The sequence below is a fragment of the Octopus bimaculoides genome, chromosome 6 (assembly GCF_046866305.1).
Source record: "Octopus bimaculoides isolate indiv1 chromosome 6, ASM4686630v1, whole genome shotgun sequence".
NCBI classification, from domain to species: domain Eukaryota; kingdom Metazoa; phylum Mollusca; class Cephalopoda; order Octopoda; family Octopodidae; genus Octopus; species Octopus bimaculoides.
The window spans coordinates 110,638,863-110,655,051 of NC_142933.1; the positions used below are offsets into that span (position 1 = coordinate 110,638,863).

The following is a 16,189-nucleotide window of genomic DNA, read 5'->3' on the forward strand; positions in this document are numbered from 1 at the left end:
CGCACAAACATGGAAGATGGAATCTAAAAGGAGCCCATCGTGTGTGTGTGTGTGTGTGTGTGTGTGTGTGTTGTGCTTGTATTTGTTTACGTTCCTGTAACTTAGCAGTTCGACAGAAGAGACCTTTGGAATAATTACCAGGCTTAAGATTAAAGCTCTGAAATGAATTGTAACGCCTAAGTAAAGTCAATTCAAAATAAGAGAAAATGACAAAAGACGAATCTGTTTCTTGAAATTTATTTCACCTCCTCGTTGATTAAAATGAAGGAGAATTACAAAGAAACTGAACAACTTTCGTTTCTTTACGTTTATTGATTGAAAGATCTAAGAAATCCTGATAGGAAAAAAAAATAAAAGTTACAATTTCAATGGAAGAAACGTATTTCATAATAAACCTTCGGCACAAACCTCTATCATCTTTCCTATTTAACTTCCTAAAGTTATTTCGACGAGTTTCTTTGTAAACTAAACGGAACACTTTGGTCCACTAAACCCCAGCTACATGGTCTCGATGTACGATTGTGAAACAAACACACACACACACACACACACACATGCGCTCTCATCAATATTCGCACCCACACATTAACATTTGGCGACCTACTATATATGGCTATTCTTGGTAACTAAATCCTAAACATCAGAATTCCTGGTTTAAGGGTTGAAATTGTTCCGTGTTGAAATGCAACGAAATCCAGTGAGGTTCAAATTTCTGTTTAAAAATTAGAAACAAGCTGCTATAAAAAGGGGTTGTTGTGGCTTTCACTCATCACAAACTCAAAGGTTTGCATTTGGTCACAATCTCGCCTTGGTAACTATCTTGAAGCTTCAAATTAACGCCGACCTTACAACAAAACAGCTACACTAGGTAGACATAGTCAATTGTACACTTCACTGACAAAAGCACGAATATCCACAATGGGTAAGATCAGATTTTTCGCTTTCTGTACATTATTTTCTTCTCGGCAAATAACAATGATTTTTCTTTCTACTGTTTGTTTTTCTTTTTGGTGACGGGGCTCCAAGATATATACTCGTCCCACACTCACACAAACACACACATACACACTTGTATACACACACACACACACACATCGAAATAAAAATGATCTTTGCATTATACACACACACTTATACACACACACTTATACACACACATATCGAAGTAAAAATAATCTTTGCATTATGCCTTATCGTTCCAGTTTGCCGTTTCATCACCGTCGTATTGCTATGCAGTTATGCTTTACAAATTCTTGGCTCACCAATTCCTTCGTCGGCCACAGATGAACTCATCACTTCAGCAAGAGAATCATCGAAAATGACAAGAGTTGTAGTTGGAAACGTATTACAGTATTATGTAAGTAATAATTATATGTTTAAAAAAAATTAATTATGGAATGGCGGTTGAGGGACCAACGAAATACCTTGTGGTATTTAATTTAATTTATTTTCTAAGTTCAAATCTCACCAGATTTGACTTTGTCATTAATCCTTTCTGGGCGATAAATTAGTAACTAGGGCTTCATCCTTCCGTGAACGATTGACCAGTCACTAGTAATATACTGGAGATCAATTTAATCGATTGTGTATGTTCGATGGCAATATCGGAAATTACTGTGCTGCATGATCGATTGTTTGACAGAAATAGTAAAATACTGAACCACTTACCTCATCGTATTTGGTTAAGTTTTCAGGTTACGAGATCGAACGACATCAAAGTTAAATGTATCATTTTTCATCCCTCTACGATCATGTCCTATCTTCTACAACTTTCTAGTTTACCAATTGCTAAGACTTTTTCAAATCAATAATTATTTCTTGATAAAAATTCTTATAAAAACAACTCCTCTTAATCATTGAGAGATAAAAAAAAAACACGAAACACCTCTAATCGATTTCTATCTTGTTTAGCTAATTATGAAGTAATTAATATTATGTAATTAATGTAATTTATTTCATTTTTTAGTGTAACAACTCAGTGTACCCTTCCTGTTACAACTGTAGTAATTTTATCCAACAATTAACCAAGTCAATGGATTCAACTTTTCCCGAACTACACCTGAGAGAAGATTTGAATTTCACAAACTACGACGATTTCCAGGTATGTTTTTAATGAATATTTCAGTATTTTTACAATCAGCGACTGTTTCATTAGGTCGACGCCTCTCACACTCAATATTTTCTTCATCATTGGGGTTGATTTGAAGAAGAAAAGAAACGGTCATTTTCACGCAACACTGGTGGGTCTCATCTGGGATTGGAACAGTCCCAATGATTCAGTGGCCTTTGAGTAGGAAAGACCGTAACGAAATTTTTGCTTTCTAAGTGGGTAACAAGCAAATCGAAAGACTAAGTCTTCGAAGCTTCAATTAAGCTAATAATAACTTCTAACACAAAGAGGATAATCTGATTTGATTCTCTAATCCCATCTCTTTTAGGGTCTTGTGCTGTAGCAAAGCGAGAATTTTATGGGCCTTGAGTATACCTCAGGGACAAGACAATGTTTATAGAAAACGGTAATAAATTGAGAGAACGGATAATGGGCTGGAGTAAAAAAAAACATTGCACTATTCGGTGTATATAAATATGGATTTATATAATTTTGCCCAAGAATGGTGAGGGAATGTCAGGGTTGCAACATTAGCAGACTAAATATTGGGACTAATATACTGTAATCAAATCAGTCGATTATAATTCGAACCTTCAAACAAAAGTTAGCTGCTGGCTCTACACCACTCAAACGAAATTAATACGCTATTCACAGGTGTGTGTGTGTGTGTGTGTGTGTGTGTGTGTGTGTGTGTGTGTGTGTGTGTGTTCAGTAAATCATAAATCCGAAACAGAAGCACACTTTAGGTTATAGAGAAGTAGAGTTATAGAGATAAAGATAGACATGGCCAATCTATGGTACAATCCTGGGTTTCATGTCCATAAAGTGCTTAGCTTCACAGCGTTTCTTCAGCTCCTAAAACCCATTGGCCTATGGTCTCTCTAGAAAATGGGGGAAGAAAGACTTCGTTACTCCGCTAACAACAAGGGATTGCCTCCCTTTGACCACTAATTAATTGACCATGTTGGCGTGTGGATCCCAGGACGCCAGCAGGAATTTCGGTAAGTGCAAGCAGGGTCTGAAGACTTCTGTTCTGGAGTTAAGGATGTTCCCCAGGTCCAGGAAGTCCATTAATGTCATCGCCCGTTCATGCACAGTTTACAACGCTTAGTCCCATTTTTGTAGGGAGTTTCTAGGACCTTCCATGATACTATGTGTGGGGTTTCATTGTCTTTCAGCCGCCATACATGGCTGGCGAAGGACGTAGCGGATCTCCTTTCCAGGATCATCAAAGAGAAACTGTGGAGAGGCGCTGTTTGAACGTGTTGCCGGAATTGACTAGAATGTTCTTAATATCAGGGACGCAGCTAAAAGAAACCCTTAAATTGTGTCTGTTGAAAATGCATCCGTACTTATTTGAACGTGTAAAGTGTTTGTCAACTAACCTGAGGAACATCGTACCTACACACGGTTTTACGTTGACGGAGAAGAGGGGTGCAAAGCAAATGATATTTCTGCGGCGCTTCCTTCTGCGCGTGTTAGGACCCGGTATATATATATATATACTCAAAAGGTTGCTGGTCGTGGTCGGTCAAGGAGTGACCATAAGTTTCGCACCTATAAAGTTCCTAAAGGTATTGCTGATACGTCAGTGAGAGCCCAACAACGACAGCACCAACATTCGTAGCAGCATACGGTAATAACAGCAGCAACGGCAGCGATACTGCAGCTACAGCAACATTACCTGCTGCACCAGCAACGTGTCTGGTAGTAACAACAGCAACGGTAGCGTACGCAGCAGGAACAACAGCTGCAGTACCACCAGCGCATGGGCACAGATACGAGAATATGTTGGAGCTACAGAAAATCCCTTCAAGCAGCGCCTTAACAATCGCAGGCCCACTTTTAGGATTCCAGATAGGTGCAATGTTATATCCTTGGCCAGCTACGTATGGCATTTAAAACAAAAGGATAAGCCTTACAAAATAAAATGGAAACTCCTAGACCAATCTGACCATACCTTAACGAGAGAAAATGATATAAACTTGGCCGAGAGAACAAGAATCCTGAAGAATTCGCTCGACCCGGGGACTTTCTTAAACTCCAAAAGGGAGATATTTAGTCGCTGCCTTCATCAGAGGAAATTCATGTTGAAAATATGTAATTACCCGCTTGCCAACTAGCGAGCGGTAATCATCCATTTACTAACCAATCTAAGGAGAATAACTCCATCTAGCCCAGAAGGATTGTTGCTCAGAAGAATTTCGTTTTGGGAGTCTTTGTTTACAACTCTGGCTGACCAAGACCTTTTCCCACTTCTTGTTGAAAGGTTACGTACCTTCGACCAACGAGTCTGGCGGGTCACCTATACAGTCATGAATTTTATAGATGTTAAACCAAAGGTCACTCCCTGACCAGCCGTAACCAACAACTTTTTAAGTATTACTGCACTAAATTTTTAGAGTGTGTTTCTTTTCGGAACTATTGACCGATTATATATATATATATATATATATATATATATATATATATATATATATATATATTGACCGATTATATATATATATATATATATATATATATATATATATATATATATATATATATATATATATATATATATACGTACATACACACACACATACACACGTGTCTGCATATATGTATGTACTTTTCTTTAAATAACGTAGTCTTTTGTTCGTTTGTTTTTGTTGTTGTTTTGTTGTTGCATACATTGAAAGCTGAGCCATATACCATTTTATTGTTGTTTCAAATACTATTGTTGTCGTTAGTCCCGACTCAACTGTAATTTATTCGATACAAAATCACAAACCATGGTAATCTCGATCGGTCCACTATTGAACTTGCCGTATACACTCAAAACGATGGCTGTGATTTGACGGAGATTTAGCAGTCGTTTTTACAGTTCAAGCGACAACATAAAGATTCCTTCGTCTATATTTGTTTTCTTTGTTACTTTGTTTCTCTTCTTTCATCTTTTTTTTTTTTATTCAAAAGGATTTATTTTTCATGGAGGTAACTTCCTCATGTATCAGTTTTTAAGTGAACTCTCGGGTTTATTTACCATTTTAATAATTGTTCCAATCAAAGGAATAGAGTTTAATCGATCAAATCCATCTCTGACTGACTATTATTTAATCTTATCGACCTCGCAGAGATGACAGATAAAGTTGATCGCGGCGGAATTTGAGCCCAGGTCAGACTCGAACGGTTCTTAACTAAATACCACAAGGCATTTTATCCGCCACCCCAAACATTCGGCCACCACTCACCCTATTAGCTTTTCTAAATAATGTCGCTTGATGTTCATTAATTTTCTTCTGTTGTTCAGTGAATTTTGTTGTAATAAATGTTGCGGCAGTCTTACTAGAATCCAATCTTCATATGCGACACGCTGAATGCATCGACCTGCATCTTCACGCACGATTAAAAGCAAATTTACATCAACATTGAAGTTTCCGTTTTTAATAACATCGAGTAGTTGCCCAGTTTTGTTATTCTTTTCGGTGACTTCTTCACTAACACAGAAAGCCAAATACACACACTCACACACACACACATACATACATACATACATACATACATACATACATACATACATACATACATACATACATACATACAAACAAACAAAAGCGGCGAGCTGGCAGAAACGTTAGCACGCCGGGCGAAATGCTTAGCGGTATTTCGTCTGCCGCTACGTTCTGAGTTCAAATTCCGCCGAGGTCGACTTTGCATTTCATCCTTTCGGGGTCGATTAAATAAGTACCAGTTACGCACTGGGGTCGGTATAATCGACTTAATCCGTTTGTCTGTCCTTGTTTGTCCCCTCTGTGTGTAGCCCCTTGTGAGTAGTAAAGAAATAAGACATACATACATACATACACACACACACACACATACATGCATACATACATACACATGAACAGACAGACAGACAGACAGATAGATAGATAGATAGATAGATAGATAGATAGATAGATAGATAGATAGATATGGTGATGCAAACAGGAAAATATGTGTATATATACATTTTTATTAATATTTAGCAGAAGTAACAGAGTGACTCAAGATCCGAGAGTTTCGTGCGTGGACATTTATCAAATTATGAGTATGTATGTATGTATGTATGTATGTATATATATATATATATATATATATATATATATATATATATATATATATATATATAGGGGGGGGGGGAGAATTCACAAAAAACAACAAAAGACGAAGACAAGTGGTGAAGACAACAAACAGTTGTATTAGTTTAATGCTCGGGAAGTGAAAAAGTCTTTAACGTTTCGACCCTACGCTCTTCCACAGAAAGGAACACAGACAGAAACAAGGAGAGAAAATAAAGAATGTGTAGTGGCTATATATATATATATGAATGCATGTTTAACGAATGCATATAGAATAGAGAGACAGGCAGATATGTGTGTGCGTGGGCGCCTTTATATTTTTCAACGCTACACGTTTTTTTTTTTGTTTTTTTTTTGCAAATTATAAACCACACAACTTGAATATTATATATCAGAAACATGTCTTTACTTCACAATTTCAACTACAGCAGCAATTTCTCGTTATTTCTTCCTCAATTTAGATGGCTTTAGTAAACATGACCAACGTAATTTCACAATACAACACAAGTATCCAGAGCCAGCTAGACAGAGAACTCGGCTATCTTTGTGCTCCAGCAAGAAAAATCGGAGTTCCCTGCCATTATCCGAATGCTTGTTTTCAACAACTTACCAGAAATGATGCCGTATTTTTCTGCCATCTACGGGATGCCAATTCACGCTTGAAAGATTTGAAGCTACTTTTATCGCAGATGGTAGGTATTTAAATGTTAATTGCGATTAAATATCATTTTATTTATCTGTTTGTCTGTCTATCTATCTATCTATCTATCTATCTATCTATCTATCTATCTATCTATCTATCTATCTCTCTCTCTCTCTCTCTCTCTATATATATATATATATATATATATATATACACCCACATACTTTCTCACTTACCTGCCTCTTGATCTATATTTTGAGAATATTAAAGATATTAACGAAGTAAATGGAAACGTTTTGATGAGCCATGATGCGAGATTGGCTTTCCCAGAACTTTATTGCCGCATACACACATAAACGCCTTTTCATGTACTCTTTCTCTCTCTCTCTCTCTCTCTCTCTCTCTCTCTCTCTCTCTCTCTCTCTCTCTCTTCCACCTCCATCGCCATCTAACTACCATTCTTTCCTCTCTTTTCATCACTTTCTCCTCCTCCCCACTGAATACACTCACATAACTCACTTCACCTTCAAACAAGTGAAAATGAATAAACATCCCTCTGTTGTACATCCATTAATGTTATATCGTCTGAAGAAATGAATACATGAAGATGATCAACCTGATGTCCAAGGATACTGCGGACTACACTGTAATCATCCCAGGAATATGGACTCTAATCTTAAGAGACACCTAATGTGTGGAAACGCGCGTAGCGATGCGTTAACTGTTTATGAATTTCATCCAAGGATTATTGTTTTAACACTATTATTATATTTATTCTGCATTATGTCGGTACAGCTCGATACGAACCCGAAAAACTGGTTCATTAGTCAAACATCATCAGACTGTGGCCGGCATAATGGAATAGGCGCTTTATTTGTATATTCAAAACGTTTCCCATAAACAAATTTAAAAGATATATATATATATATATATATATATATATATATATATATATATATATATATATATATATATATTGTGTGTGTGTGTACATACGTAGGTGCACGCGTGTGTGTGTGTGCAATTATGTACACGCTACCAATTTTTAATCGATAGTTGATGTCGATGGAAAAATTGGCCTGTAATGTAATATGTCGCCTGCATTAGATTTGAACCTACAAACTAGTAATCTAGTTATCTGTCAACAGTTAGATAAGATGGGATTTTATCTTGACCATTCTTTGTCCATACGTTTCTCAAAGAAAGTCCAAGCTAATACCAGTTCCATTAACTTTAATCTAAGAAGCGTTCTAGAAACATCATCCGTAGTAAAATATTTCTTTAATCCATTCCTAACACTCCGTGGATAGTTTCGGTTTCTTTAAGAGAATGACAAAAAAGAAATTATTTCGGGATTTTGTTGCAGTGATAAGTGGGAGCAGAGTAAAACTGCTAAGAGTTTCATTGGCTTGTAATATTGAGTTCGAATCGGTAACAGGGAGACAGAAGACATTCTGTAGGACAGCTGGCTCTACATACATAAGATGTAGGCGGCGGCGACTTCATCAGTGTCGATATGCCGTAATGATGATTATTACAAAACACTTTCCTGTTAAATTCAATCGATCTTCAGAGTCGTTTCGATTGATCAAAATATTTATGGATAATCGATTTCAGATGACTTATTATAAACTTCAATCAGATTAATCAAGTGATTCACATGTTGTTGTTTTTTTACCATTTTAGGTGCAAAGCTATACTCTTCAAGACCCCATCGTTGACATCAATCTCTTAGTAGAAACGAAGACCCCTATAATAGTGACCCGATGGTTTTCAATGGTCACTCTTCATCATCTACAAAAACAAATTAGTCAAGTGAAGAACAAGCTTCTATCAGTAGAATTATAATCAATGATTTATTTGAATGAAACATTTCAGATGTGTGTGTAAGTGTGTGTGTGTGTGTGTGTGTGTGTGTGTGTGTGTATGTGTTTTGTGTGTGTGTGTGTGTTGTGTGTGTGTGTGTATCTATGTGTGCATGTGTGCATGTATGCGCACGCACGAATGTGTGTAAATATGTATATTTATCATTTTTAATTAATTTATTCACACCTTATGGCGAACGCCGTTTAACAAGTGGTCAGATAATGGTCAATCGTTTCTGCAATACTGAATCACTCCTGCCACTTCGGATATGCTGCTAATACCCTTGAAAACGCCGTTTTCTGAAACCATATAGGGCATTTGATTGCAATCGAACTTCCAGAAAACAAAATCAGTATTTATTTAATGAATATAATTGTATATTCGAATGATTAAATTTTAATAAAATTTGTGTAACTCTATTTCTTTTGTTTGTTTATTTCATTATTTGTTTTATATTTGTATCTTTCTTCTGCTAAACTTGATGCGCTGCACATCACGTGTTTCACTTCTACAATAAAAGACAAAATGTTCGTTTCCATAGAAATTTTCAAAGCCGAGATTAAAACTGATGTGGCTATCAACACAGAAATAAATGGACCACCACAAAGCTGAGACCGTAGGATCCCATCATCAAGCTCAGCATCTGTGCAGTTCAGTACTTTTGAAGCTATGACGTTGAATAATGACTTGGGACTTTATGAATTGGCCGATAACTAGATTTATGTTGTGTGCATACAAGACCATTGTAGGATAATTGATAATTACAATTTTACTAATGACGGAAACGGCTGGCAAGCTCTGTGTACGTGAGTGCGTGAGTACGTGAGTACGTGAGTGCGTGAGTACGTGAGTACGTGAGTGCGTGAGTGCTTGAGTGTGTGTGTGTGTATTTGTGAGTGTTTATGTATTTGTCCTCCATCATCGTTTGTTAACTGATGTCGGTGTATTTACATCCCGGTAACTTAGCGGTTCAGCAAAAGTAACCGATAGAATGAGTACTAGGCTTACAAAGAATAAGTCCTGGGGTCGATTCGTTCGACTAAAGATTTGTTCGACTCCAGCATGGCCGCAGTCAAATGACGGAAACAAGTAAAAGAATAAAAGTGTAAACTTCGAAACGCCATTTTCCATCAAATACAATCATATCTGAAGCTTTGTATTGCTTCAGCAAATGGCTAGTAACTGTTAAGGAAGAGTCCTTGCTACTTTATCAAAACTATGATCAAAGTCTTTATCCTCAGATAAAGACTACTTCACTATCGCATTCACAAATCAGAAAAATATGTCGCAATCATGCAGTTTTAATGGTACAATATAGTACTCAGGGAATAAAATATTCTTAGTGAGGAAAGTCGCTAATGAAGATGTCAACACTTTAATGACTGGACTGCGTCCTTAATCCAATGAATGTAAAATGTCTCTGGTGTAGTAAATGACAACAACACTTGTGTCCGTGCGTGAACAACTTTGTGTCCAAGGTTTTATTCATGGGGCCGAAGAGATGATAGTCCAGTGACGAGGAAGTGAAAACTGTAGTGAAGAAGTCGCTCAGAGAACAGTCAACAGAATTTTACGGCGCAGGGATACATGCTCTCATTCGAAGGTGGAATTACAATGAGCAATATTAATGATTATTATAATTGGCGAAAGGTGGTGTGCTGGTGGAATCGTCAATAAATAAGTACCAGTCATGTACTGGGGCCGATATACACGATTTAACCCCTCCTCTGAATTTACTGGCCTTGTGTCAAAATTCGAAACCAATATTAATAATAGCCGAATGAGAAGCGAAGAAAACTGCTCTGGAAATACAAAAAAAAACCAACCTATTTGTGTAACATCACGGGATGTGTCCAGAGGCGGACTGAGAGTATTGAGGGCCATCGGGCATAAATGTTTACTGGGCCCCTTTGAATGTGTGTTTTGGTTGAGTTAACATGTAGAAGGTGAGCCCCTCAGAGCTCCGGGCCCTCGGGCAGTGCCCGATTGCCCGACGATTCAGTCCGCTCCTTGATGTGTTTAGGTTCCGTGAGCTGTCTGCTCCAAACTGGTGGGGGAGGGTGCAGTTTGTGGTTTCAGTAGTCTGTCGGTCGTCTAAGCTGGCTAGAGGTCAGGCGTGTGAAGCTGTCGGCCGCCCTCAACACTCTGTCATGAATTAAGCGCCAAACTGCTTTTATAGGGCACAAGTGGTTAACTTTTAGAAAAGCCGAGTAAGTCATATCATACCACAGCCGAGTATCTAGCGGTTGGGGTTCGAATATCCGTTACACATACATACACACACGCGCGCATAAACACACATACTCATATATGCATGCACACACACGCACACACACACACATATATATGCATGCACACGCACACGCGCGCACACACATATGGATGCGCACATACACACACATATATGCATGCGCACACAGATTACACACACATATGCATGCACACGCACGCACTCACACACACGCACGTATGCACACGAACGCACGCACTCACACACATGTATGCACACGCACACACGCACACCAGTGACCTAGTGAGGCCAATCACTGCTTTAGATAACTCTGTAAGACAAATTTCCATCTGCGACGGCAAAGCTTTTTGTCAGTAAAGGTCCACAAGTTAATTACAAGGGAAATAATTCACCTAAGACCGTATCTTGGAATTCTCTCCCTTATAAACTATACTATGAATTCTTAGTTTTGGAAATTTATTCAACGTACCGTCGAAGTTCTAAGACATTTTAAACATTATTTTAATGGGATGGGACTCTTCTTAAATTTCTTCTTAAATTTCTCTCCCAACCACTTAAAGCTTCTCAAATTTTCACCAGATTATTTTCAAATAATGTACTTATAATGTTATTTTTCTTGTTGATGACGAAACGCGCATTTATTTATTATGTTTTTTTTCTGGAAATTAATGATAAAGAACTTACAAACATTTCAAATAATGTAATTTGAACAGATCAAAAGCGTCCATTGTTGACGTTATCGTTCTTGCTGACATGAAGGTTTTGCGTGATCTCTCAGTTTGCTAGAAATAGCAACAGAATCTTCTTTAAACTACACCATAATGTCTGGAAAAAGGACGACGTATGCCACAGCACCGTTTATTTCTTTGACTGAGGCCAGCCCAAGTGACTTCCATTTGTTGAGTGGTATTAATAACATTTAAATTAAAGTCAGACTCCACGACTGAAATTATCTATTGAACTTACGACCCTCGAAAGACCTACTGGACTTTAAAATCGATGTTAAATATACTTTCCGGTTTTGTTTTTGTTTCATGACAAATTGGGACCTTTATGATTTGATGGGCAACATTTTTTTATGTAGTGTTTTTGGTACCGAAACACTTTCAAACTTCGTATACTTGTATATTTTGTGGTATAGAACAGATAAAAAATTTTGTATTCGAAGTTATTTCACGTTGAAAATTGTCTTATTCCGATAATTTCAACTAATCACTGACGTCTATTCAGTTGAATACAGTTTGTGCTGTGACGGTGTATATGGTATTAATCCCCGTTAGTTCTGACATTTCCGATTAACTAGACTGTTCGTAAACAAAGGGGGAAAAGCCATCAAAATACTTGAATTATTAATGCACCTCCACCAAGTGCTTCCTTTCCTAGAAATAGCAGCCAAATCTTCTTCAAATCAAACTCTAGTTTAGGGTTAGGGTTCGGGTTTTAGAGTTAGGATTAGGGTTGGGGTTAGGGTTAGGGTTAGGGTTATGAGTGAGGTTATGGTAAAAATATACACACACAGATACGCACAGCGTAATTTATTATATAAACAATATATGCGTATAAATTACGATTAAACTGGATGAAATATGTCACAGGGAATAACACACTTAACACCGGCTGCTTACAAAAGAGCACTGACTGTATTCAGCTGAATAGACGTCAGTGATTGGTTGAAATTACAGAAATACGACAACTTTAACATGAAATAACTTGCGATGTACAATTTTTTGTTAAGAAGGCTAAGAGAAAAAGTTGTTTTGTATGACACATTCTACCAGTGTCCCAAGTTTGAAAGTGTTTCGTTAAGAAAACAAGTGTTGGCCGTCAAATCACAAAGATTGGTGGACAAGAAAGAATTGGTTACCACCTTTTCTTTTGAAGCCGGACAAAATGCTTAGTGGCATTTCTTCTGGGTTTACGTTTTGAGTTCAAATTCCCGTTTCGGGAGCTCTAAGGGTCGATGTAATCGACCAGCCTCCTATCCACCCACCCGCGTTCCTTTCAAAATCTCAGGCCTCTTTTACCTAGAGTAGAAAAGATTATTTCAGATGTTACTGAGATGGCGAGTTGGACAAAATGCTTCGCAGGATTTCTTCTGATTCTTAACATTCTGAGTTCAAATAGAGCCGAGGTCAACTTCACCCTTTATCCTTCCGAAGTCGATAAAACAAAATGTTTGTCCAATAATGGGGTTGTCAGCATCAATTAACGTTTTTCTTCCATTCCTCCCACCAAAAATCGATACCCTTTTGTCAAAATTTGAAACATTTACCACAGATTTCGCTTTTTAATTGCTAGACAGCTTAATATTTCGAAGCCATTACACTAGGATTGTTTACAAGGAGTCATAATTTCATTTACATATTCGTTTCACTAACTCCAATTATCCAAGTCTATTTTAGTACAGTTCCACAAATATATGTTCCTAAAAACCAAAGACTGTCCTTATGAAGTATATATCCCTGAAATGTCGCGCTAAACTAGAACTGGAAAGCTTTTGGGTATTATTTTTAGTAGCAACGATTATTATTATTATTATTGTATTAAAACTCACAGTTTATTTTTCTGGGTAAGATGGAAAGTGTCAGCTGTCCACAGCCAGCAGACTAACGTGACACTTGTTTACTGGTCATGCTTCAAGATCCCTGCGAAAAATCCTTGCAGTTCCAAGCAATGCTGATTTTTGTAGGTGTTCTACCTTCACACATGCACCGATCTTTTTCAGCCATGTTGGTAGTTGAGTGATGATACTTCCAACTGCACAAATTACTATTGGCATCACGTCTACTCTCTTCATTGACCACAGTCTTCGTATTTTCCACTTCAAATCGCCATAATTGTTTATTTTTTCTTCCTTCACATTGATCCTGTTATCACTGGAGTATACTATGGCGATTCCCATACATGTTCTTTTTTATTCACCACAACAATGTCCAGCTTCTTATGTCTGATTAGGTGTTCGCACTGGATCATTACATCCCACAAGATTTTGCAGTTCTCATTTTCAGTGACTCCTTCTGGGGTTTGTTCATACCACGTCTTTGCTCTTTGTGGGCCATGATTTCCCAATGGATCATTCTTGCCACATTGTCATGGTGTCTTTTGTATTCACGTTGTGTCAATTTCGGGCATTCGCTAACGATGTGCCATACCGTTTCACCCCTCTTACCACACATTCTGCATTTGTCGCTATCGGTTGTGTTGTCAATTCTGCACTTCATATAATTGGTCCTTAACGCTTGTTCCTGAGCTGCGCATATGAGTGCTTCTGTCTCTACCTTCGGACCACTTCTCCTCATCCAGAGCCACTAGTCCTTTGTATCTGTCTTAACGTTCACATCTCTTGCAAACTGACCATACGTTTTCTTTTCCTTCCATGCTTTTTCTTCTTTGTTCATTTCTTGTTTAAATTTTTCTTTCGTTACACAATTTTCAGTTCTAATGATGTCGGCCTTCTTCATGTGTTTCAACAGTGGCTCCATTGCATTTTTTATATACCATCCTGAGCTGTTTTCCTCTGCTGCAATACAGTCCTGGAAACTAACCAAACCTCTCCCACCCTTTCATCTGGACAAGTACAGCCTATCGGTGTCACTCTTAATGTGAAAGTCTCTGTGTACCGTCAACATTCTTCTGATCTTGGTATCCATTTTCTTCATTTCTCTCTTTTGCCATTTTATAATTCCTGCTCCATACCGAAGTGATGCTATCGCCCCCGTATTAACTGCTTGGATTTTATTCCATCCAGTCAATTTCGAGCACAACACCAACCTCAGTCTTCGGAAATACTCCATCCTCAGTTGCACTTTCATTTCCTTTTCCATTATCTCGTTGAACTCTAGTACACCAATATATTTGTATCTTTCAATTTCCTTAATCAAGTCTCTATTCGGTAATTCTATTCCTGTTAGGGACTGTACCATGCTTCTTTTTAGGCAGATTACTCTGCGCTTCTTGAGTCCAAATTCCATTCTAATGTCAGTACTAAAACAGTGGACCGTGTTCACCAAGGAACTCACTTGTGTCTCATCTTTGCCATACAGTTTCAAATCATCCATGCAGAGGAGGTGGTTGATTGTTTGAGATTTTTCCTTTAGTTGGTACTCCAAGTTCATTTTCCTGAGAACCAAGGTCAGGAGCATCATGCAGAGAGCGGAAAGCAACGGAGATAGGTTGTCACCCTGGAAAATCCCTCTTCTGATACCCAGAAGATGTTAGTTCAGTTTTCCATCTCACCATACTTCTCTTCGAGAAACGCGTTACATTCCTCACAATTCCAAACAGATCTAAACACTCGATGAACCACGAATGTGGAATCATATCATAAGCTTTACGATAGTCAATCCAGGCCATTCCCACATTTGTCCTCCTTCGTTTACAATCTTGCATTACCATTTTGTCTATCAATAGTTGATCTTTGGTACCTCTGCATTTCCTTCTGCAGCCTTTTTGTTCCGGCGGTAATATATCGTCCTCATCCAGGAATTTATACAGTTCTTCTGAAATTCCTCCTGAAAATAACTTCCACATTAACAGGAGGCCAGAAATTGGTCTATAAGGATCAGGATGCATCAAATTATTATTATCATTATTATCCTCAAATTATTATTATTATTATTATTATTATTATTATTATTATTATTATTATTATTATATTAAGTCGGCGAGCTAGCACAATCGTTAGTACGCCGGGCGAAATGCTTAGCAGCATTTCGTCCCTTCCGCCAATGTCGACTTAGCCTTTCATTCTTTCGGGATCGATTAAATAAGTACCAGTTACGCACTGGGATCGATGTAATCGACTTAATCCCCTTCTCCAAGTTGCCCTTGTGGCAAAATTTGAAATCATAATTGTTTTTCTACTTTTAATCTGCATGTTTGTTACAATCACTTACCGAGTCACACCCAGCGTCCTGGGGGCAAGTGAAGGATAAGAAATGTTACAGTATGACTGACAGCTTGGGGAGGAAAAGTGGCAGGGGCAGTAGTGAAATATCTTCATGTAATACAACACAGACATTTAAACTGATAGGGTTTTTCTAAGGTATGTTGGCAGTACTTGTCAGCACAATCTTTTGGAGTTCTCTGAGACATGGTTTTCCTGGGATGTTATCTAGACGTTTCTGACATCCCTTTTTTTTATCATACCTATTGCATCTACAGTAACAGGAACAGTTCTCACTTTAAGATGCCACATCTTTTGTATTTCAAATTCC

General features: G+C 37.8%; 1 protein-coding gene across 1 annotated transcript; it reads left to right on the forward strand.

Moving 5' to 3' along the window:
- The first annotated feature begins 369 nt into the window (after positions 1-369).
- Positions 370-11,441, forward strand: LOC149135376 (uncharacterized). Its single transcript, XM_089354442.1, has 5 exons — positions 370-922; positions 1,203-1,357; positions 1,967-2,101; positions 6,675-6,905; positions 8,543-11,441. Exons 1-5 carry the CDS (start codon positions 919-921, stop codon positions 8,702-8,704), a joined length of 687 nt encoding a protein of 228 aa, XP_089210568.1. The 5' UTR covers positions 370-918; the 3' UTR covers positions 8,705-11,441.
- The last annotated feature ends 4,748 nt before the right edge of the window (positions 11,442-16,189 follow it).